The 18,102-nt window shown below is 39.3% G+C and overlaps 2 protein-coding genes across 3 annotated transcripts in view; one reads left to right on the top strand and one right to left on the bottom strand.

The window, feature by feature from the left end:
• ptpa (protein phosphatase 2 phosphatase activator) overlaps window positions 1-4,897 on the bottom strand; it is a 101,142-nt gene extending 96,245 nt beyond the window's left edge. Inside the window, exon 1 of the mRNA XM_061980612.2 lies at window positions 4,759-4,897. Coding sequence (XP_061836596.1) covers window positions 4,759-4,783 — 25 coding nt within the window. The 5' untranslated portion in view covers window positions 4,784-4,897. The remainder of the gene's footprint in view (window positions 1-4,758) is intronic.
• crata (carnitine O-acetyltransferase a) overlaps window positions 4,852-18,102 on the top strand; it is a 40,017-nt gene continuing 26,766 nt past the window's right edge. The window contains exons 1-6 of one of the 2 annotated variants that reach the window (XM_061980611.1): window positions 4,852-4,909; window positions 8,044-8,340; window positions 8,739-8,857; window positions 13,065-13,118; window positions 15,366-15,531; window positions 17,233-17,407. In XM_061980611.1, the coding sequence (XP_061836595.1) occupies window positions 8,056-8,340; window positions 8,739-8,857; window positions 13,065-13,118; window positions 15,366-15,531; window positions 17,233-17,407 (799 nt within the window). In that variant the 5' untranslated portion in view covers window positions 4,852-4,909; window positions 8,044-8,055. The other variant, XM_061980610.1, reaches the window with a different exon arrangement.

Below are 18,102 nucleotides of genomic sequence, written 5' to 3'. Positions count from 1 at the left end.
TTTGACTCGGTGTTTGTAATGTGTTTGAGAAAATGGCGGATTGCTTCCCGATGTGACGTCACGTTGTGATGTCATCGCTCCGAGAGCGAATAATAGAAAGGCGTTTAATTCGCCAAAATTCACCCATTAAGAGTTCGGAAATCGGTTAAAAAAATATATGGTCTTTTTTCTGCAACACCAAGGTATATATTGACGATTACATAGGTCTGGTGATAATGTTCCCCTTTAACCTATTGTTACTATAACAATCTACAAGGCTAATATAGTTGGCTTCTGTTTCTTCCCCTCTATTTATCTGCTTTATTTTGTATTTCAAGTTATCATTACATATTACTGTGTTAAGAGTTGCAGGTACGATGCATACCGCCAACTAGCAGGTTGTGGAAGTCCAAGTGTATCTGTAGCTTGTCGCCACAAATTACTGCAAATGAAACACTGAACTTAAGTGGAATACCATTCAATTATGGTGTTGGAAGAAAACACTGCTAGAATCCATCCATTTTCTACCGCTTGTCCCTTTCCGGGTCGCGGGGTGGTGCTGGAGCCTATCAGCTGCATTTGGGCGGAAGGCGGGGTACAACCTGGACAAGTCGCCATCTCATCGAAGGGCCAACACAGATGGACAATATTCACACTCACATTCACACACTAGGGCCAATTTAGTGTTGCCAACCTACCTATCCCCAGGTGCATGTCTTTGGAGGTGGGAGGAAGCCTGAGTACCCGGAGGACAGTCACAGGGAGAACATGCTAACTCCACACAGACACACCCCTAGCCAGGGGATCGAACCCAGGACCTTCGTTTTGTGACCCCTGTAATCCCTGTGTCACTGTGCTGCCCCACTACTAACACAGTGTGACAAACAAAACAGGGGTTTTACATAGAGACCTGGTGGTGGCAAATTCCAAAGAATAAAAACGTTATGTTGTGTTCGGATCCAAAAGGTATATTTACACACACCTCACCGAGAGCGGTCACTTCTTGGATATTTGCCTTTTTATTTTGTCAGAGTTATGAAATACTGAAAAAAACAGCCCTGTCCATACAACAGGACATAATCTAGTCAAACATCCTCTATATGGCAGCGCTGTTGTGTTTTTGCTAATCTACTACAAAAATGCTAGTCTCTTCAAAGTTTTTTTTTACGGAACACCTGTAGAAAAGTCAGGTTTTAGAGAAATGATGGCTGTGTCTTAAATTAAATACATCTGTTAGTAAACTTGAATCGGTATATTGTGTTTTCTTAGCACTATTGCTCTTCAGGGCTACTGCTACTCAAAGTCTAAATTGAAAGACTGGGCTGCATGCAACTTAGCCTTCAAAGGGGAACTGCATTTTTTGGGGAATTTTGCCTATAATTCACAATCCCCATGAGAGACAAAAAACACATGTTTCTTTTTTTTAATGCATCCAACTTCGTAAATAAAAGTCTGCTTACAATGGAGCCAATTGGGGCCATGGTGTCATTGTGTCTATCAAGTCTATTGCCATAAAACTAGAGATGTCCGATAAGGGCTTTTTTGCCGATATCCGATATTCCGATATTGTCCAGCTCTTAATTACCGATTCCGATATCAACCGATATCGGTACCTACAGTCGTGGAATTAACACATTATTATGCCTAAATTTGTTGTGATGCCGCGCTGGATGCATTAAACAATGTAACAAGGTTTTCCAAAATAAATCAACTCAAGTTATGGAAAAAAATATGGCACTGCCATATTTATTATTGAAGTCACAAAGTGCATTATTTGTTTTGACATGCCTCAAAACAGAAGCTTGGAATTTGGGACATGCTCTCCCCGAGAGAGCATGAGGAGATTGAGGTGGGCGGGGTTGGGGGGGGGGGGGGGTCAGGGTTGAGGTGGGGGGGTGGGGGGGTAGGGGGTAGCGGGGGGTTTATATTGTAGTGTCCCGGAAGAGTTAGTGCTGCAAGGTGTTCTGGGTATTTGTTCTGTTGTGTTTATGTTGTGTTACGGTGCGGAGGTTCTCCCGAAATGTGTTTGTCATTATTGTTTGGTGTGGGTTCACAGTGTGGCGCATATTTGTAACAGTGTTAAAGTTGTTTATACGGCCACCCTCAGTGTGACCTGTATGGCTGTTGACCAAGTATGTCTTGCATTCACTTGTGTGTGTGAAAAGCCGTAGATATTATGTGCAAAACAGTGCCTATAAAGGCCTACTGAAATGCGATTTTCTTATTTAAACGGGAAAAGCAGGCCCATTCTATGTGCCATACTTGATCATTTCGCGATACTGCCAGTTTTTGCTGAAAGGATTTAGTAGACAACATTGACGATAAAGTTCGCAACTTTTGGTCGCTGATAAAAAAAGCCTTGCCTCTACCGAAAGTAGCAGACGATATGCGCGTGACGTCACCGGTTGTGGAGCTCATCACATCTGCACATTGTTTACAATCATGGCCACCAGCAGCGAGAGCAATTCGGACTGAGAAAGCGACGATTTCCCCATTAATTTGAGCGAGGATGAAAGATTTGTGGATGAGGAAAGTGAGAGTGAAGGACTAGAGGGCAGTGGGAGCGATTCAGATAGGGAAGATGCTGTGAGAGGCGGGTGGGACCTGATATTCAGCTGGGAATGACTAAAACAGTAAATAAACACAAGACATATATATACTCTATTAGCCACAACACAACCAGGCTTATATTTAATATGCCACAAATTAATACCGCATAACAAACACCTCCCCCCTCCCGTCCATATAACCCGCCAATACAACTCAAACACCTGCACAACACACTCAATTCCACAGCCCAAAGTACCGTTCACCTCCCCAAAGTTCATACAGCACATATATTTCCCCAAAGTCCCCAAAGTTACGTACGTGACATGCACATAGCAGCACGCACGTACGGGCAAGCGATCAAATGTTTGGAAGCCGCAGCTGCGTACTCACGGTACCGCGTCTGCGTATCCAACTCAAAGTCCTCCTGGTAAGAGTCTCTGTTGTCCCAGTTCTCCACAGGCCAATGGTAAAGCTTGACTGTCATCTTTCGGGAATGTAAACAATGAAACACTGGCTGTGTTTGTGTTGCTGCAGCCGGCCGCAATACACCGCTTCCCACCTACAGCTTTCTTCTTTGCTGTCTCCATTGTTCATTGAACAAATTGCAAAAGATTCACCAACACAGATGTCTAGAATACTGTGGAATTTTGCGATGAAAACAGACGACTTAATAGCTGGCCACCATGCTGTCCCAAAATGTCCTCTACAATCCGTGACGTCACGCACAGGCGTCATCATACCGAAACGTTTTCAGCAAGATATTTTGGCGCGAAATTTAAAATTGCACTTTAGTAAGCTAACCCGGCCGTATTGGCATGTGTTGCAATGTTCATCATTGATATATAAACTATCAGACTGCGTGGTCGGTAGTAGTGGGTTTTAGTAGGCCTTTGAGGTTTATTGGCGCTCTGTACTCCTCCCTACGTCCGTGTACCACTCCGTACAGCGGCGTTTTAAAAAGTCATAAATATTACTTTTTGAAACCGATACCGATAATTTCCGATATCACATTATAAAGCATTTATCGGCCGATAATATCGGCAGTCCGATATTATCGGACATCTTTACATAAAACCCAATAAAAAACCATCCAAAAAACACCAACAATACTCCATTTACATTTCCTTACCTGAATATTAACCAAGTGTTAGCGATATTATTAATATAAGCACTAACGTTAAGGAACTACATCAGGGGTCCCCAAACTATTTGACTCGGGGGCCGCATTGGGTTAAAAAAATTTGGCCGGGGGCCAGGCTGTGTATGTATATATATATATATATATATATATATATATATATATATATATATATATATATATATACACGCATATATACATTGTCTTTATAATCCGTTTTGTCATTTTTTGTTCATCAACATTTAACATTGTCATGTTATGGATGGGAAAATGCATTTTTAGACAATATGATTTGCCTGAGCGGCTAGGAGACACAAAGAGTAACAAGCGATAGTAAATGGATTAGAAAGGAAAGATTAAAAAATAAATAAATAAATAAAAATAAAAAATGTTTACTTGGGACTTCCTGTGGGCCGAATTTTGGATGCTGGGGGGCCGGATCCGGCACGCGGGCCGTAGTTTGGGGAATATGAACTACATTTAGCGGCACCTTGATCAAAGAGACATAACTTCCTTATGCTGCTGTATTGACATGATATGGTGAGCTGCTTTCTCGCTTCAGAACGTGTGAAAGTTTATTCTGAAATATAAATTATGCCTTTCACGTTGATAGTAAAATGATGTTGACACAAACTGAGAAGTTGGTACACTTTGACAGCCAACATAGACCCGGAGATGGGCAAAAGGAACACACGTGAAAAGACGCTTAGTTCCAACCCCCTTTTATGTTTATTCTTCATATAAAGGGGAATTATCAACAACCTAAAAGCTCTGTCATTGTCGTTTGTCTTTTATTATGATTCATCTGAACATCTAACGCACTTAGGTCAAAGCGGGTTCATTGAGAGCTATCCAACATACTTCGGGAAGCAAAGCAAAAAAGAAGTTCAGCAACTGAATGAACTATTTTAGCATACTTGACAAAAGGGGCAAACGAAGATTTATAAATTGTAATATTTATACAAGGAATAAAATAAACCTACTAACACATGTACAAGGTGAACGTGCAGTAAAGTATATATGCAAACATACTCATTAGTATATACGAAGCTCATACACGCAAAAAAATGAAGATATGGGATTAGTTTTACCTGGCCGCTTCTGTGTTTCCGCCATGGTGAGCTTGTCAATCTTCTTCGTGGATTTCAAGCAAAATAATAGAGTCACGGCTCAACAGCGCCGCCACCGGCTAGCTGAACAAACAACATCTCTGTAACGTTATGTTGTGTTCGGATCCAAAAGGTATATTTACACACACCTCACCGAGAGCGGTCACTACTTCACGTCATACACGTGATTCGGCATTTCTTCTGTGCAGCTGTCAATTGTGTCGTGTTTAGAGTTGGTCCTCTACGCTAAATCTAAAACCTTTAAAGTGGATTTGGAGCACTGACGTCCTTACTCAGGGGCTGTTTTTCTTAAAAGGCAACATGTGGGGCATTTGTAGCAGAATGGTAAGAAATTAATTTATAGATGACACGCATTATACACCGTCCTAATAGCGATTGTTAGCATTTAATGCTGATTCATGACAAATACACCTCTATAACGTTTGTTACGATGTTTGCTAACGGTAAGTTTAGCATTGTGGCTAGCGTCAATGTAGGCGAACGCAAACGAAACTGGGTAAAAGGTTGGGGACTATGTTCGTTTAATGTCAGTGTGGCACTAAAGCCGTTCACGTTTATGTCGTCCAAAGTGTTCTGGAGTCGTTTTTTTTATTCAATAAACATAAATAACACAGAATAGCCAAATATAGTTTTAAATAAGTTGCAGAAAAACACACAATGATATATTCTCACACTTAAACGATCTACAAGTACATGTGTTTTGCAAATGTTTGTGAGTTTTCCTCGATTTACACGTTACGTTGAAACTTGTATGCCCAGGGTTGCCAGATGTGATATGACAGATAGATAGATAGATAGATAGATAGATAGATAGATAGATAGATAGATAGATAGATAGATAGATTCCTTCAGGAGAGTTCCCTCAGGAAAATTAAAATTCCAGTAGCAGTGTACAGATTGAGATGGAAATAAGATAGAAAATATAACAATAAAAATAAAAATACAAAGTAACAATAAGAATACAAATTAAGGCTGCAACTAACGATTAATTTGATAATTGATTAATCTGTCGATTATTACTTTGATTAATCGATTGATAATCGGATAAAAGAGACAAACTACATTTCTATCCTTTCCAGTATTTTATTGGAAAAAAACAGCATACTGGTACCATACTTATTTTGATTATTGTTTCTCGGCTGTTTGTACATTTTATAAATAAAGGTTTATAAAAAAATAATAAAAAAAAATAAAAAAAATTGCCTCTGCACATGCGCATAGCACAGATCCAACGAATCGATGACTAAATTAATCGCCAACTATTTTTATAATCGATTTTAATCGATTTAATCGATTAGTTGTTGCAGCCCTAATACAAATATAACAGTAAAAAATAAGAATATAACAAGAGAAACTAGGCAGCAGTGACCATGTTATGAAAATAACAAAAAATGTAGAAAAACGGTAATACTGTGAAATATATGAAAGATGTGGTGTGTATATTGCACCTTTAAAATGTATTGCACTGTTATTGTTGTTTATTGCTCTGTTTTTTGTTGCAGTTTATTTCAGTATTGTTATTGTTGTTGTTGTTTTGAATCCCCTGTCATCCTTGTACCCCCTCACCCCTTGAGAGGAGTTGTACAGTCTGATGGCGTGTGGGACAAAGGAGTTTTTTAGTCTATTAGTCCTGCACTTGGGATGAAGCAGTCTAGCACTGAACAGGCTCCACTGGCTACTGATAACGGTATGCAGAGGGTGACTGGCATCATTCATGATGCTCAGTAGTTTTTCCACAGTCCTCTTCTCTGCCACCGTCACCAGTGAGTCCAGTTTTATTCCGATCGTAGAGTCCAGTCTGGAGCTGTCCTTCGTACCAAAAGCTTCAAACATCATATTTTGAGGAAAATGATTGTACATGCCCGATTTGACGCTCCTCGGGACCATATGCTACGGTCAAACATTACCACAGACCGTGTGAAGTATTGCTTATAATGCAGTTGGTGATATTAGATTACATTAGATTAGTTTATTTCAAAGGGGACAATGAAATTTCACAAAACACATGGTTAAAAAAGCCAGAATTAGCCAGAAGGCTAGTTTTCATCTGTAGTCCCCTGGCCATGATGTAATAAAGGCAGTAAAATTACAAATTAAAAGAAAAAGAAAAGAAAGAGAGAAATAGAAAAAAAAGCACACAATACATATACAAAATGTTAAAAAATAAAATACAACATCAAAACATAACATTTATCTTAGCATCAAAACAGGCTCCTCAGGTACGGAGTTCCACACATGCTTCTTACTGACCAGGCCTATATTAGTTATATATATTAAATACATATTATTCTAATGCCTTTGGCAGAACAGCGTCCCCACATGGCACATTAGGCAATGCACAAAACTGCTAATTTACATGTATAAAAAAGGGGTCACGTGATTTTTTTAAATTATTGATGTTGAGGGTGAAATCATCTTACAATACAAATACAATATTTATTGTACATCTGTGCATTCATTGTACACGCTGGGTATGCCGTCAAGAGGTGACGTCATGTCATTCATAGACTTCAAAGTTCAAGCTTTCCACAATCAACCAGTGTATGCTTTATGTGACATAATGGGAAATAAAACATTTGAACAAGGGTCCAAATTCCAGCCTGTGGCATATTCCATAAATAAAATAAAACATTGATTGGCAACACTAAATTGGCCCTAGTGATTGAATGTTAGTGTGAATGTTGTCTGCCTATCTGTGTTGGCCCTGCGATGAGGTGGCGACTTGTTGAGGGTGTACACCGCCTTCCGTCCGTATGCAGCTGGGATAGGCACCAGCACCCCCCGTGACCTCATAAGGGACAAGCAGTAGGAAATGGATGGATGGCTCTCATCAGAACATTACAATGATTTAGGCATAGTACAGTGACCGAGTTGGGCAAATGTGCAGCAACGTCCAAACGCTCTAAACAGAAATAATCCAAAACCAAAAACACACAAACGCATGGTAAAACACATGCACAGGAAAATGTTGCAATAACCTAACCGTTGCAGGATCAAAAACAAATGAAAAAGAAAAAAGCTGCAAATGCTAATAAACACACACAAACCCTCAGAAAATCTGCATGACGCAAATGTTATATATATATAGGTATATCTGTCGGTAAAAATAATTTGTAAATATATCATTTTTTCATTTATGATATTTAACTGTTTAGCATGTTTTTAAACTATTTTGGATTAGCTTTGCATGTTTAATAAACAAAAAGAAAAGTAATCAGTGTTCACTGCATTTGTTTTGTCTCCCAGGTCAAGGTGGGGATGGCGAAACCTTGTGGTATGGTCAAACCTTGCCATTTGGTGAAGCCTGTATCATCATCCCGCATCACTGGGAGATACCTGAGCCACCAAAAGGGGTTGCCCAGTTTACCTGTGCCTCCCCTGCAGCAGACCTGTGAGCGCTACATCACTGCCCTGGAGCCCATCGTTGAGGTGGACGAGCTGACGCACACAAAGGAGCTGTTGGATGACTTCCAGAAACCAGGGGGCGTTGGAGAAAGGCTTCAGAGAGATCTGGAGAGGAGAGCATGCAACACGGAGAACTGGGTGAGGCCTGAACTGCATCACATAACTTATGTCAGGAGTGTCCAAAGTGCTGCCCAGGAACCATTTTTATTCAAAAAATAGAATTGATTCATTATCAATAACTTGCTTTGTCATCTGTAACACGAAACTAATATGATGTTTTCTCTGTTCGGATGTGAAGTAACTCTATTTAGAATCATTCTTGATTATACCTTTTTCAGTATTCAGCCCTTGGTGGAAACATTTTAGACACCCTAACTAATGTGATTCTTGCACTGTTATAACGTTTTTGTCCTCAGCAAATTAGGCATCAACTTGACCAATGAGTTGTGAGATTTTTTTTTAAATTAACTTTTATTTTTAGCGACTCATCCAGTCATACATTCTCTCACATCTGGTGTTCACTGTCTTTTTTGTAGTTGTCAGAGTGGTGGGTGCAAGTGGCTTACTTTGACTACCGTCTGCCTGTGGTGGTCCATTCAAGTCCAGGGTTGGTTTTACCTTGCATGCACTTCTGTGACAAGCAGGGACAAATCAGGTGATCACACATTTCACATATTTCTGAGTCTTATCATTCACTGTAACACCTTTCTCCATTTAAAAATATTCAATAAGACTTCTATGTATAGTTGTTCTAGAGCAGAGCTATTCAACTGAATTGTTTTAAGGGCTACGGTTCTAGAAAGCTAAGGACCAGAGTGCTGGACTTCTCCCCTCACAATGTTGTATATGCCTTAGAACCGGCGTCTTCTGCAGAGGATATTTGATTTTTGCCTATTTATTTTGTCCAGCCCTGTCCATACAACAGGACATAATCTAGTCAAATAACCTCTATGTGACAGCACTGTTGTGTTTTTGGTAATCTACTACAAAAATGTAAGTCTCTTCAAAGTTTTTTTTAACTGATCGCCTGTTGAATAGCCAGTTTTTAGAGAAATTATGCCTGTGTCTTAAATTAAATACTTCTGTTAGTACACTTGGTAAATTGTGTTTTCGTAACACTATTGCTATTCAGGACTACCGCTACTCAAAGTCTAAATTGAAAGCCTGGGCTGAAGGGGAACTGCACTTTTTTTGGAATTTTGCCTATACACAATCCTCATGAGAGACAAAAAACACATGTTTCTTTTTTTTTATGTATTCAACTTCGTAAATATAAGTGGAGCACAATTGGGGCCATGGTGTCATCGTGTCTATCGCCATAAAACCCAATAAATAACCATCCAAAAAAATCCATTTACATTTCCTTACCTGAATATTAACCAAGTGTTAGAGATTGTGTTAATATAAGCACTGACGTTAAGGACCTACATTTAGCGGCGCCTTGATCCAAGAGTTGTAACTTCCTTATGCTGCTGTATTGACATCATGATCTGGTGAGCTGCTTTCTCGCTTCAGAACTTGTGAAAGTTTATTCTAGAATATAAATCATGCCTTTCACGTTGATAGTAAAATGATGTTGACATAAACTGAGAAGTTGGTACACTTTGACAGCCAACATGGCGAAAAAGAACAAACGTGAAAAGACGCTTGGTTCCAGCCCCCCTTTTTGTTTGCGAGGATTATGTTTATTCTTCATATTAAGGGGAATTATCAACACCCTAACAGTTGCCATACCAGTGAGAGCAGATGTTGTACAGTAAGTGATGTTTTATTATGTTTGTTGTCTCTCATGATGTCTGCTGTGAGTAGTAATCAATGATGTTGTTGAAGGAAAAAGCGAACGTTGTGATGCGTTTGTGAAATCAATGCGCCGCTGTATGCTTAAAACGACCAACATATGTAAATATAACATGTTATGAGTGTGCCTGCTACTCTTTATAGATATACTTAAAGTGTATATAAAACCTTTATGGCGGTGTTTGGATGTATATTAATTGTTTTTATAGGCAGAATAAAGCGACTCCCAAAAGCCCCATTGTATGCAAACTTTTGTTAGCATTAATTTACTAGTTAGAATGCATTAAAAAAAACATGTGTGTGCTTATCTTCTATAAGTTAATTTCCCCTTTGTATCAATTAGCCAAACAATAAATACAAATTAACTTGATAACTTTGCCAGCATCTATAAATTGCCATGTGTTTGTTTATTTCTTTTGTCGCCTCCAATCAGGGTACAAGAGGGTAGCAATGAAAGTCCCCTTATCCTCCCATTTCACCAAGCCAAAACGACAGATTACATTTAGGAACATTAAAGTATTGACCATACCTTGTTCACCCACCACCTTCAGCTTCTTTCCCTCCCTCACAATCATCAGTCAGTGACCTAATGGACGATTACAACAACAGCCTTAGCTCCATTCTGGACATCCATGCTCCACAAAAAACCCTTCACCCGCTCAGCTCCCTGGTACACGGACCAGTTCAGGGTCATGAAAAGGTTGGGCCGTGCCCTGGAGCGTGCCAGCAAAACATTTAGCTTAATGGTGCATAGGTTGAGCTTTCGGGAACATCAATATTCATATGCAGAAGCTCTGTCAACAACCAGGTTCGTCTACTACTCAACAATTATCAACAACAACTCAGGCAATTCTAAAAAAAAAAAAAAGATTCACTGTAAACCATCTCCTCATACCACATTTACCCTCATATCACACATCTACAACAATAAACTGAAACCTTTTCCTTGACTATTTTACACCCACATTGACAATAACCGCCCTTCTCTCACACCTCGCACAGCTTCATCCTTGACATCCCGACAACTTACATCTTACACACTTCACACCTGCAGCGCAACAGGAGGTCGATAATATTATCTGTACATTAAAATCATCCACTTGCTCTCTAGATCCTATTCCCTCTCTTCTGCTCAAAAGTTACGACAAATTCATTAACCTCACACATAGTCAATCTCTCCCTCAAAACTAGCACAGTTTCACTGCTCTTAAAACAGCTCTTATCAAACCCCTTCTGAAAAAAACAAACCTTGATCCCAAACCCCTTTTAAATTACAGACCAATCTTTGAACTCCCATTCATATCCAAAACTCTCAAACGTCATCTCCTCTCAGCTCCACAATCATCTCAACAGTCTATATGAAAAATTCCAATCCAGTTTCCGCCCCTCCCACAGCACAGAAACAGTAATGAAAGGGGGAGACATGTTTGTGGGTGCCTCATTGCACCCACAAACTGCTTCTGCTGTTTGGCTGCATTATTACTAATACTTCTGTATTTTTACTATTAATTGCTTCTGCTACAGTATACACTATTTTTAAAATATTGGCAACCTGCCTTTACTCGCATATGAACTTGAAGTGCCATCCCATGGAATTGTCCAAAATGTTTTGGTATCGTGGAGCATCCAAAGTTCCTTTCACTGGAACTAACGGGCAAAGCCCAACTCCTAAAAAAAACAACCTCACACCATAATTTCTCCTCCACTAAATTTCACACTCGGCACAATGCAGTCCAAAATGTAGCGTGTTCCTGGCAACCTCCAAACCCAGACTGGTCCATCAGCTTGCCAGATGGAAAAGCGTGATTCATCAGTCCAGAGAAGGCGTCCCCACTGCTCTAGAGTCCAGTGGCGACGTGCTTTACACCACTGAATCCAACGCTTTGCATTGGACATGGTGATGTATGGCTTAGATGCAGCTGCTCGGCCATGGAAACCCATTCCATGAAGCTCTCTGCTTACTGTATGTGGGCTAATTGGAAGGTCACATGAAGTTTGGAGCTCTGTAGTAACTGACTGTGCAGAAAGTCTTTGCACTATGCGCTTCAGCATTCGCTGAAGCCTCTCTGTCACTTTACGTGGCCTACCACTTGCTGGCTGACTTGCTGTTGTTCCCAAACTCTTAAATTTTCTTATAATAAAGTTGACTTTGGAATATTTAGGAGCAAGGAAATTTCACGACTGGATTTGTTGCAAAGGTGGCATCCTATGACAGTCCCACGCTGGAAATCACTGAGAGCGGCCCATTCTTTCACAAATGTTTGTAGAAACAGTCTCCATGCCTAAGTGCTCGATTTTATACACCGGGCCAAGTGATTAAAACACCTGATTCTCATCATTTGGATGGTGGCCAAATACTTTTGGCAGTATAGTGTATGTTGTTAACATTTTAGTTATTATATAAATGTTTAAACAAAACATATTTTGATGAAGGCATGAAGTGCAAATAATTTGCATAGAGTTTTGTACCCCCAGTTCAAAAATCAAATGGCGCCCCTAACGTAATACATACACATATATTATCGAGACTTCTTGTCAATTAAAGCTAAGAGTATTAAGGTTTGTTGTACACTCTGTGCTGCCAACAAAATGTAACGAAGAAAGTAACTTGTAATCTAACTTGGTTACTTTTAAAATACAGTAAAAAATAAAGTACTTGAGTTACTTTTTAATGGAGTAATCGTATCACTTTTTCAAAGTAACTGTGGCAGCACTGGTCGCTAATATGCAGATCACAAGATGTAAATGGGATATTGTTGGAGTTTTTTTTTTTTAGAGGGCTTTATGGGCAGAAGAGATAACTCCTATTAGCTACATTGTTAGCCGCTTAGTACGAGCCATATTTTACAATTTAGAATACATAAGACAAAAACATAGGGATTGTGAATGATAGGCACAATTCCAAAAAAAAGTGCAGTTTCCCTATAAAGATGACGCCAGGTCGAGGAACTGCACTGAAAATGTTCTATGCATTGTCAGTTTAAGTACTTGGAAATAGGTAAGCATTCGGTAAAATTCATTTTGGTTATCTATTAATGCATTTTGTGTTGTTTTCTGTCATGCAGGTTTGCTGCAAAACTGATTGCAGGTGTTTTGGATTTCAAGACAATGATAGACAAGTAAGTACATTCAATTTTAACAGAATAGAATACAATAGAAAGTACTTTATTATTTGTTTTGTAGCCAACCTCTTGCCCGAAATTGGCTTGTTTAGGCTCCAGCTTTCCCATGACCCTAATGAGGTAAAGTGGTATAGAAAATAAATGAATGTATTATCTTTTGAATAATTTCCTAATATTTGTATATTGACATATAAATACAGGCAGTTTAACTTTAAATGATTCAAATCGCATTTTGAGTTTTAATTGTGTTGGTCAAAATTGGCAAAAGACTGCTTTAAATAAATGTTGATAAAATAAACAAAACCACAAATGTTTTCATTATTTGGTACACTATGATTAAAAGTTCCAAAATTATTCATATTTATTATCCAACTATGTATATTTATCAGACACTCTAGGATTTTGTGATAGGGGTTGGGGGAAATTATTAATTCTTTGATATAGATCAGGGGTGTCAAACTCAAATACAGAGTGGGCGAAAATTTAAAACTGAACAAAGCCGCGGGCCAAGGTTGAACAAATGAACCTTTTAATAGGGACCCAAACAAGTTTTGCATTGAATATTGAACAAGCAAGGCTTATATAACTTTATAGTGACATGCAAAATCGAGTTTCAAATAATAATAGTAATAATAATTAAAAAATATAAATGGCATATCAAATAAAAGTTAAATAAAAATTGAATGCCTCTTTTCTATTTGCAGCCTTCTGAGGTAAATATCAAAATAAACTTTTTCCACAGGCTAATAATACATTTGAAAATAAAATAACAATAATGAATGAATCAAACATTCAAGCCTTGAAGTAGCAAGAGAAAGTGCATGAATAAAACGTTAATTATTGCTCAGTTTGCTACACTGATTTGCTTTAACACTGAATATGGAACAAGCAACGCTTATATAACTTAACAGTGCAAAATCAACTTTCCAAAAACTAACGAAAAAACATCAATGGTATATTAAATACAATTTAAATAAAAAATGGAATGCATTTTTTCTATTTGCAGCCTTCTGAAGTAACTATCAACATTAACTTTTTCCACAGGCTAATAAATTTGAAAATAGAATAACAATGAATAAATCAACCATTCAGGCCTTTTTACTGCTCAGTTTGCGACACACTGATCTAATCTGATGTGCCCAAGCCAGATACCTGCCATTTTTCTGGGATTCTAGTTCATTAATGTCGGGGCTCAGGTGGGCGGGGTTTGGTGGTAGCGGGGGGTGTATATTGATTGTAGCGTCCCAGAAGAGTTAGTGCTGCAAGGGGTTCTGGGTATTTTTCCTGTTGTGTTTATGTTGTGTTACGGTGCGGATGTTCTCCCGAAATGTGTTTGTCATTCTTGTTTGGTGTGGTTTCACAGTGTGGCGCATATTTGTAACAGTGTTAAAGTTGTTTATACAGCCACCCTCAGTGTGACCTGTACGGCTGTTGATCAAGTATGCCTTGCATTCACTTATGTGTGTGTAGAAGCCGCATATATCATGTGACAAGGGCCGGCACGCTGTTTGTATGGAGGAAAAGCAGACGTGACGACAGGTTGTAGAGGACGCTAAAGGCAGTGCCTTTAAGGCACGCCCCCAATATTGTTGTCCGCGTGGAAATCGGGAGAAATTCGGGAGAATGGTTGCCCCGGCAAACTTTCAGGATAGGCACTGAAAATCGGGAGGGTTGGCAAGTATGAGTATTAGCGGTGAATGTGGTGTTACAGCGGCACCGCCGCTGTATAATCCCGGCGGGCCAGCTCTAATGTTAATTTGATATTGCCTCAAGGGCCAAATGAAATTACACGGCGGGCCAAATTTGGCCCGCGGGCCAGAGTTTGACACCCATGATATAGATGCATTGATTATGAATCGATGGACAAACGTTTAAATAGTGATTATTTTAATGTTAAATAAAGTAAAAAAGATGGTTCAACAACGTGGATTGAGCGCGGAACTACACAGAGCAAAACACAGCAAGAGAAGCCATTCTAACCGCTAAGCTAGCTTGAATGCTAAGTTGTGTAACAACAAAATAATAAGTGCTTTGTACACTAAAACAGAAGTATTACTGGAACCGTGTTACACCAGAGAGGAGTAACCAGCTAAGAAGAGGAAAATAGATAAATAAATAAGAGGGAATAATATCCACACAGTTCAATAACTTTGTGAGCCTTACTTAAAACATTTTGAAAACATTTGAAGAAAATTGTGTTTTTTATTTTGTGTTGTTGAAACTAATAAAAGTTGTACTTTACAGCGAGACCATACCTGTGGAGTACCTGGGAGGGAAACCTCTGTGTATGAATCAGTACTATGAAGTACTTTCGTCTTGCCGCATTCCCGGTGTGAGAAGAGATTCTGTGGTGAACCATGCCAAAAGCTCCAGGCCTCCGAAACACATCACTGTTGTACATAATTTTCAGGTGAGCACAATTTCAATCAAACATAGATATTTTACATCTTGCTAACAAATCTTACAGGGTATTGCTATAAACATAAACAAGATTAGTTAATTCGGAGTACAGCCAGTTGGTTCCACTTATGTCGACAACCAGTCTGGCGACCTAACTCATCAAGTCCTGGTCCATTGTGCTTATTGTTACTAGAAAAGGGCTAGTTTAGTCCATGACAACATAAATAGTCAACATAAAGTTTGAGATCCAAAAGGGTAATTTCTATAAAACAATGTTCCATTGGTGTTAGGGGTGTCCCGATACATGCTATTCACTTCCAATACCATACCGATATTGATATATTAATCTGATACAATATCAGCACTAACACATACATAATTAAATACATACTTTAAAGGCCTGATCAAGTCAAATTTACTCAAGAGAACATCCACAGGTATGATTAACACGTACCTATATATTATTTACCATCTGGAATTTACTTATGTTGTCTTTAAGGTGTGACATGGTAATTGTTGTGTTTTTGGGGACACCTTGTCACCACAATAATTATTTAAGTTAAAGGGGAACTGCACTCTTTTGGAATTTTGCCTATCGTTCACAATCCTTATGAGTAACAAAAAGTCAAAAAGGTTTTTTTTGCAGTCTAATATGTAAAAATTGGGTCGTTCGGGGTAAGCAATGCAGCTAATGGGAGCAATAAATTCTACCTCTAAATCCCTTTATAAATGCATTCAAAACCTTCACCAGTACTTGATTTACGTTCCGTGACCTGTATACGAACCAAACTGAAGCGATATTGTCATTGTAAGAGCGAACACTGAGGAACTCTTTTTCTATCTTTGTAACACATTGGCGTGCTTTGGTATTAGCCGTAAAAGCTAACTACGGAAAGAGATAAGCTAGCTTGTACGACAACAAGAAACGCGTTTGAGTTTGTAATGTACAATACAACACTATAAGACACCAATCTGTACTGACTGAAAAAACATGAACAATTAGTTTACAGTATCTGTCAAGTATTAGCCCACATTTCATGTTTTGTTTGTACACAGCTAGCCAGGCAGCATATGCGGTCTGTCATGATACACGCTTGAAATGGTGCGTGTATCATGATCAATATGAAGTGTGACTCACTCGATGGACGTTTGTATCTTTGGTCTACCTGGCAGGGGACGTTTTTTCTGGTTTATTTGGGGTAAGCACGCCATTTATGTCCAGATAGCTTGTCTCCAAATTCCACATCTGCAGCTTTGAGTCGCTTTCACTTCACTCTATTGTCTTCCGTCTGCTCCAACGTCTCACTATTCCCTTGTGCTCGCTTCTAGAAACAGGAGTTCATTCTACCTAAGTTCTGCTACCTCTCTGCTCCGCGAGGTATGTGACGTATGTAAGAAAGTGCGCTTGTTTTATGTCTTAGTGAGAAGGAGAGATAACAAAGAGTGAGGAACGCCTGTAGTGTAATGCCCGCAGCTAAAAGCAACTGGGTGAAAACGCATACTCGAATATCACGATATAGTCGTTTTCTATATCGGACAGAGACAAACGCGCGACATATTAAGTATATTCGATATATCGCCAGTCCAGTTGCGAACTATAGTACCGTTAATTGTTGAGTAAGTGTTATCTTATGTTTATGTTATATATCGTTTGTTTTTGTGTGGGGCATTTTTTACATGGGTGTCTTTCTTTCCCTCATGTTGCAATTAGTTCTTCATGCTGGACGTGTACAACAATGATGGGAGTCCACTGACAGCTGACCAGCTCTATGTTCAGCTTGACCGCATCTGCAGCTCCTCTGTACAGACCAACGCAGAGCCTGTGGGCATCCTGACCACCCAGCATCGTGACGCTTGGAGCAAGACCTACGTGAACCTCATCAAGGGTGGGTTGAAGGGAACATTACAATGTGTTTTGTTGTGTAGTAAACTAATTCAGAGGTAAGATGTGTGCTTTTAAAGCATGGGTGTCAAACTCTGGCATATTGTAGCGTCCCGGAAGAGTTAGTGCTCCAAAGGGTTCTGGGTATTTGTTCTGTTGGGTTTATGTTGTGTTACGGTGCGGATGTTCTCCCAAAATGTGTTTGTCATTCTTGTTTGGTGTGGATTCACAGTGTGGCGTATATTTCTAACATTGTTAAAGTTGTTTATACGGGCACCCTCAGTGTGACCTGAATCGCTGTTGAACAGGTATGCGTTGCATTCCCGTGTGTGTTCATACAGAAGCCGCACATATCTTGTGATTGGGCCGGCACGTTGTTAGAATGGATGAAAAGCGGACGTGACGACAGCTCATAGTGGACGTTAAAGGCAGTGTCTTTAAGGCACGCCCCCAAGACTGTGGTCCGGGTGGGCTACGAGATATAATGACCGATGAACACCTTTGTTCGATAATGAAGGTTGCCTCAGCTCAAAGCCTGATCCCCGACATTAATGAACTAGCATCCAAGAAAATATGGTATCTGCCTTGGGCACATCAGATTAGATCAGTGTTGAAAACTGAGCAGTTTAAAGTCCTGATTGGTTGGTTTTAGGTTTATTCATTGTTATTTTATTTTCTAATTTATTAGCCTGTGGAAAA

This window comes from Nerophis lumbriciformis, linkage group LG20, assembly GCF_033978685.3.
Source record: "Nerophis lumbriciformis linkage group LG20, RoL_Nlum_v2.1, whole genome shotgun sequence".
In the NCBI taxonomy this organism is placed as follows: domain Eukaryota; kingdom Metazoa; phylum Chordata; class Actinopteri; order Syngnathiformes; family Syngnathidae; genus Nerophis; species Nerophis lumbriciformis.
The sequence above is the reverse complement of the archived record's forward strand: the minus strand, read 5'-3'. Positions and strand labels throughout refer to the sequence as shown.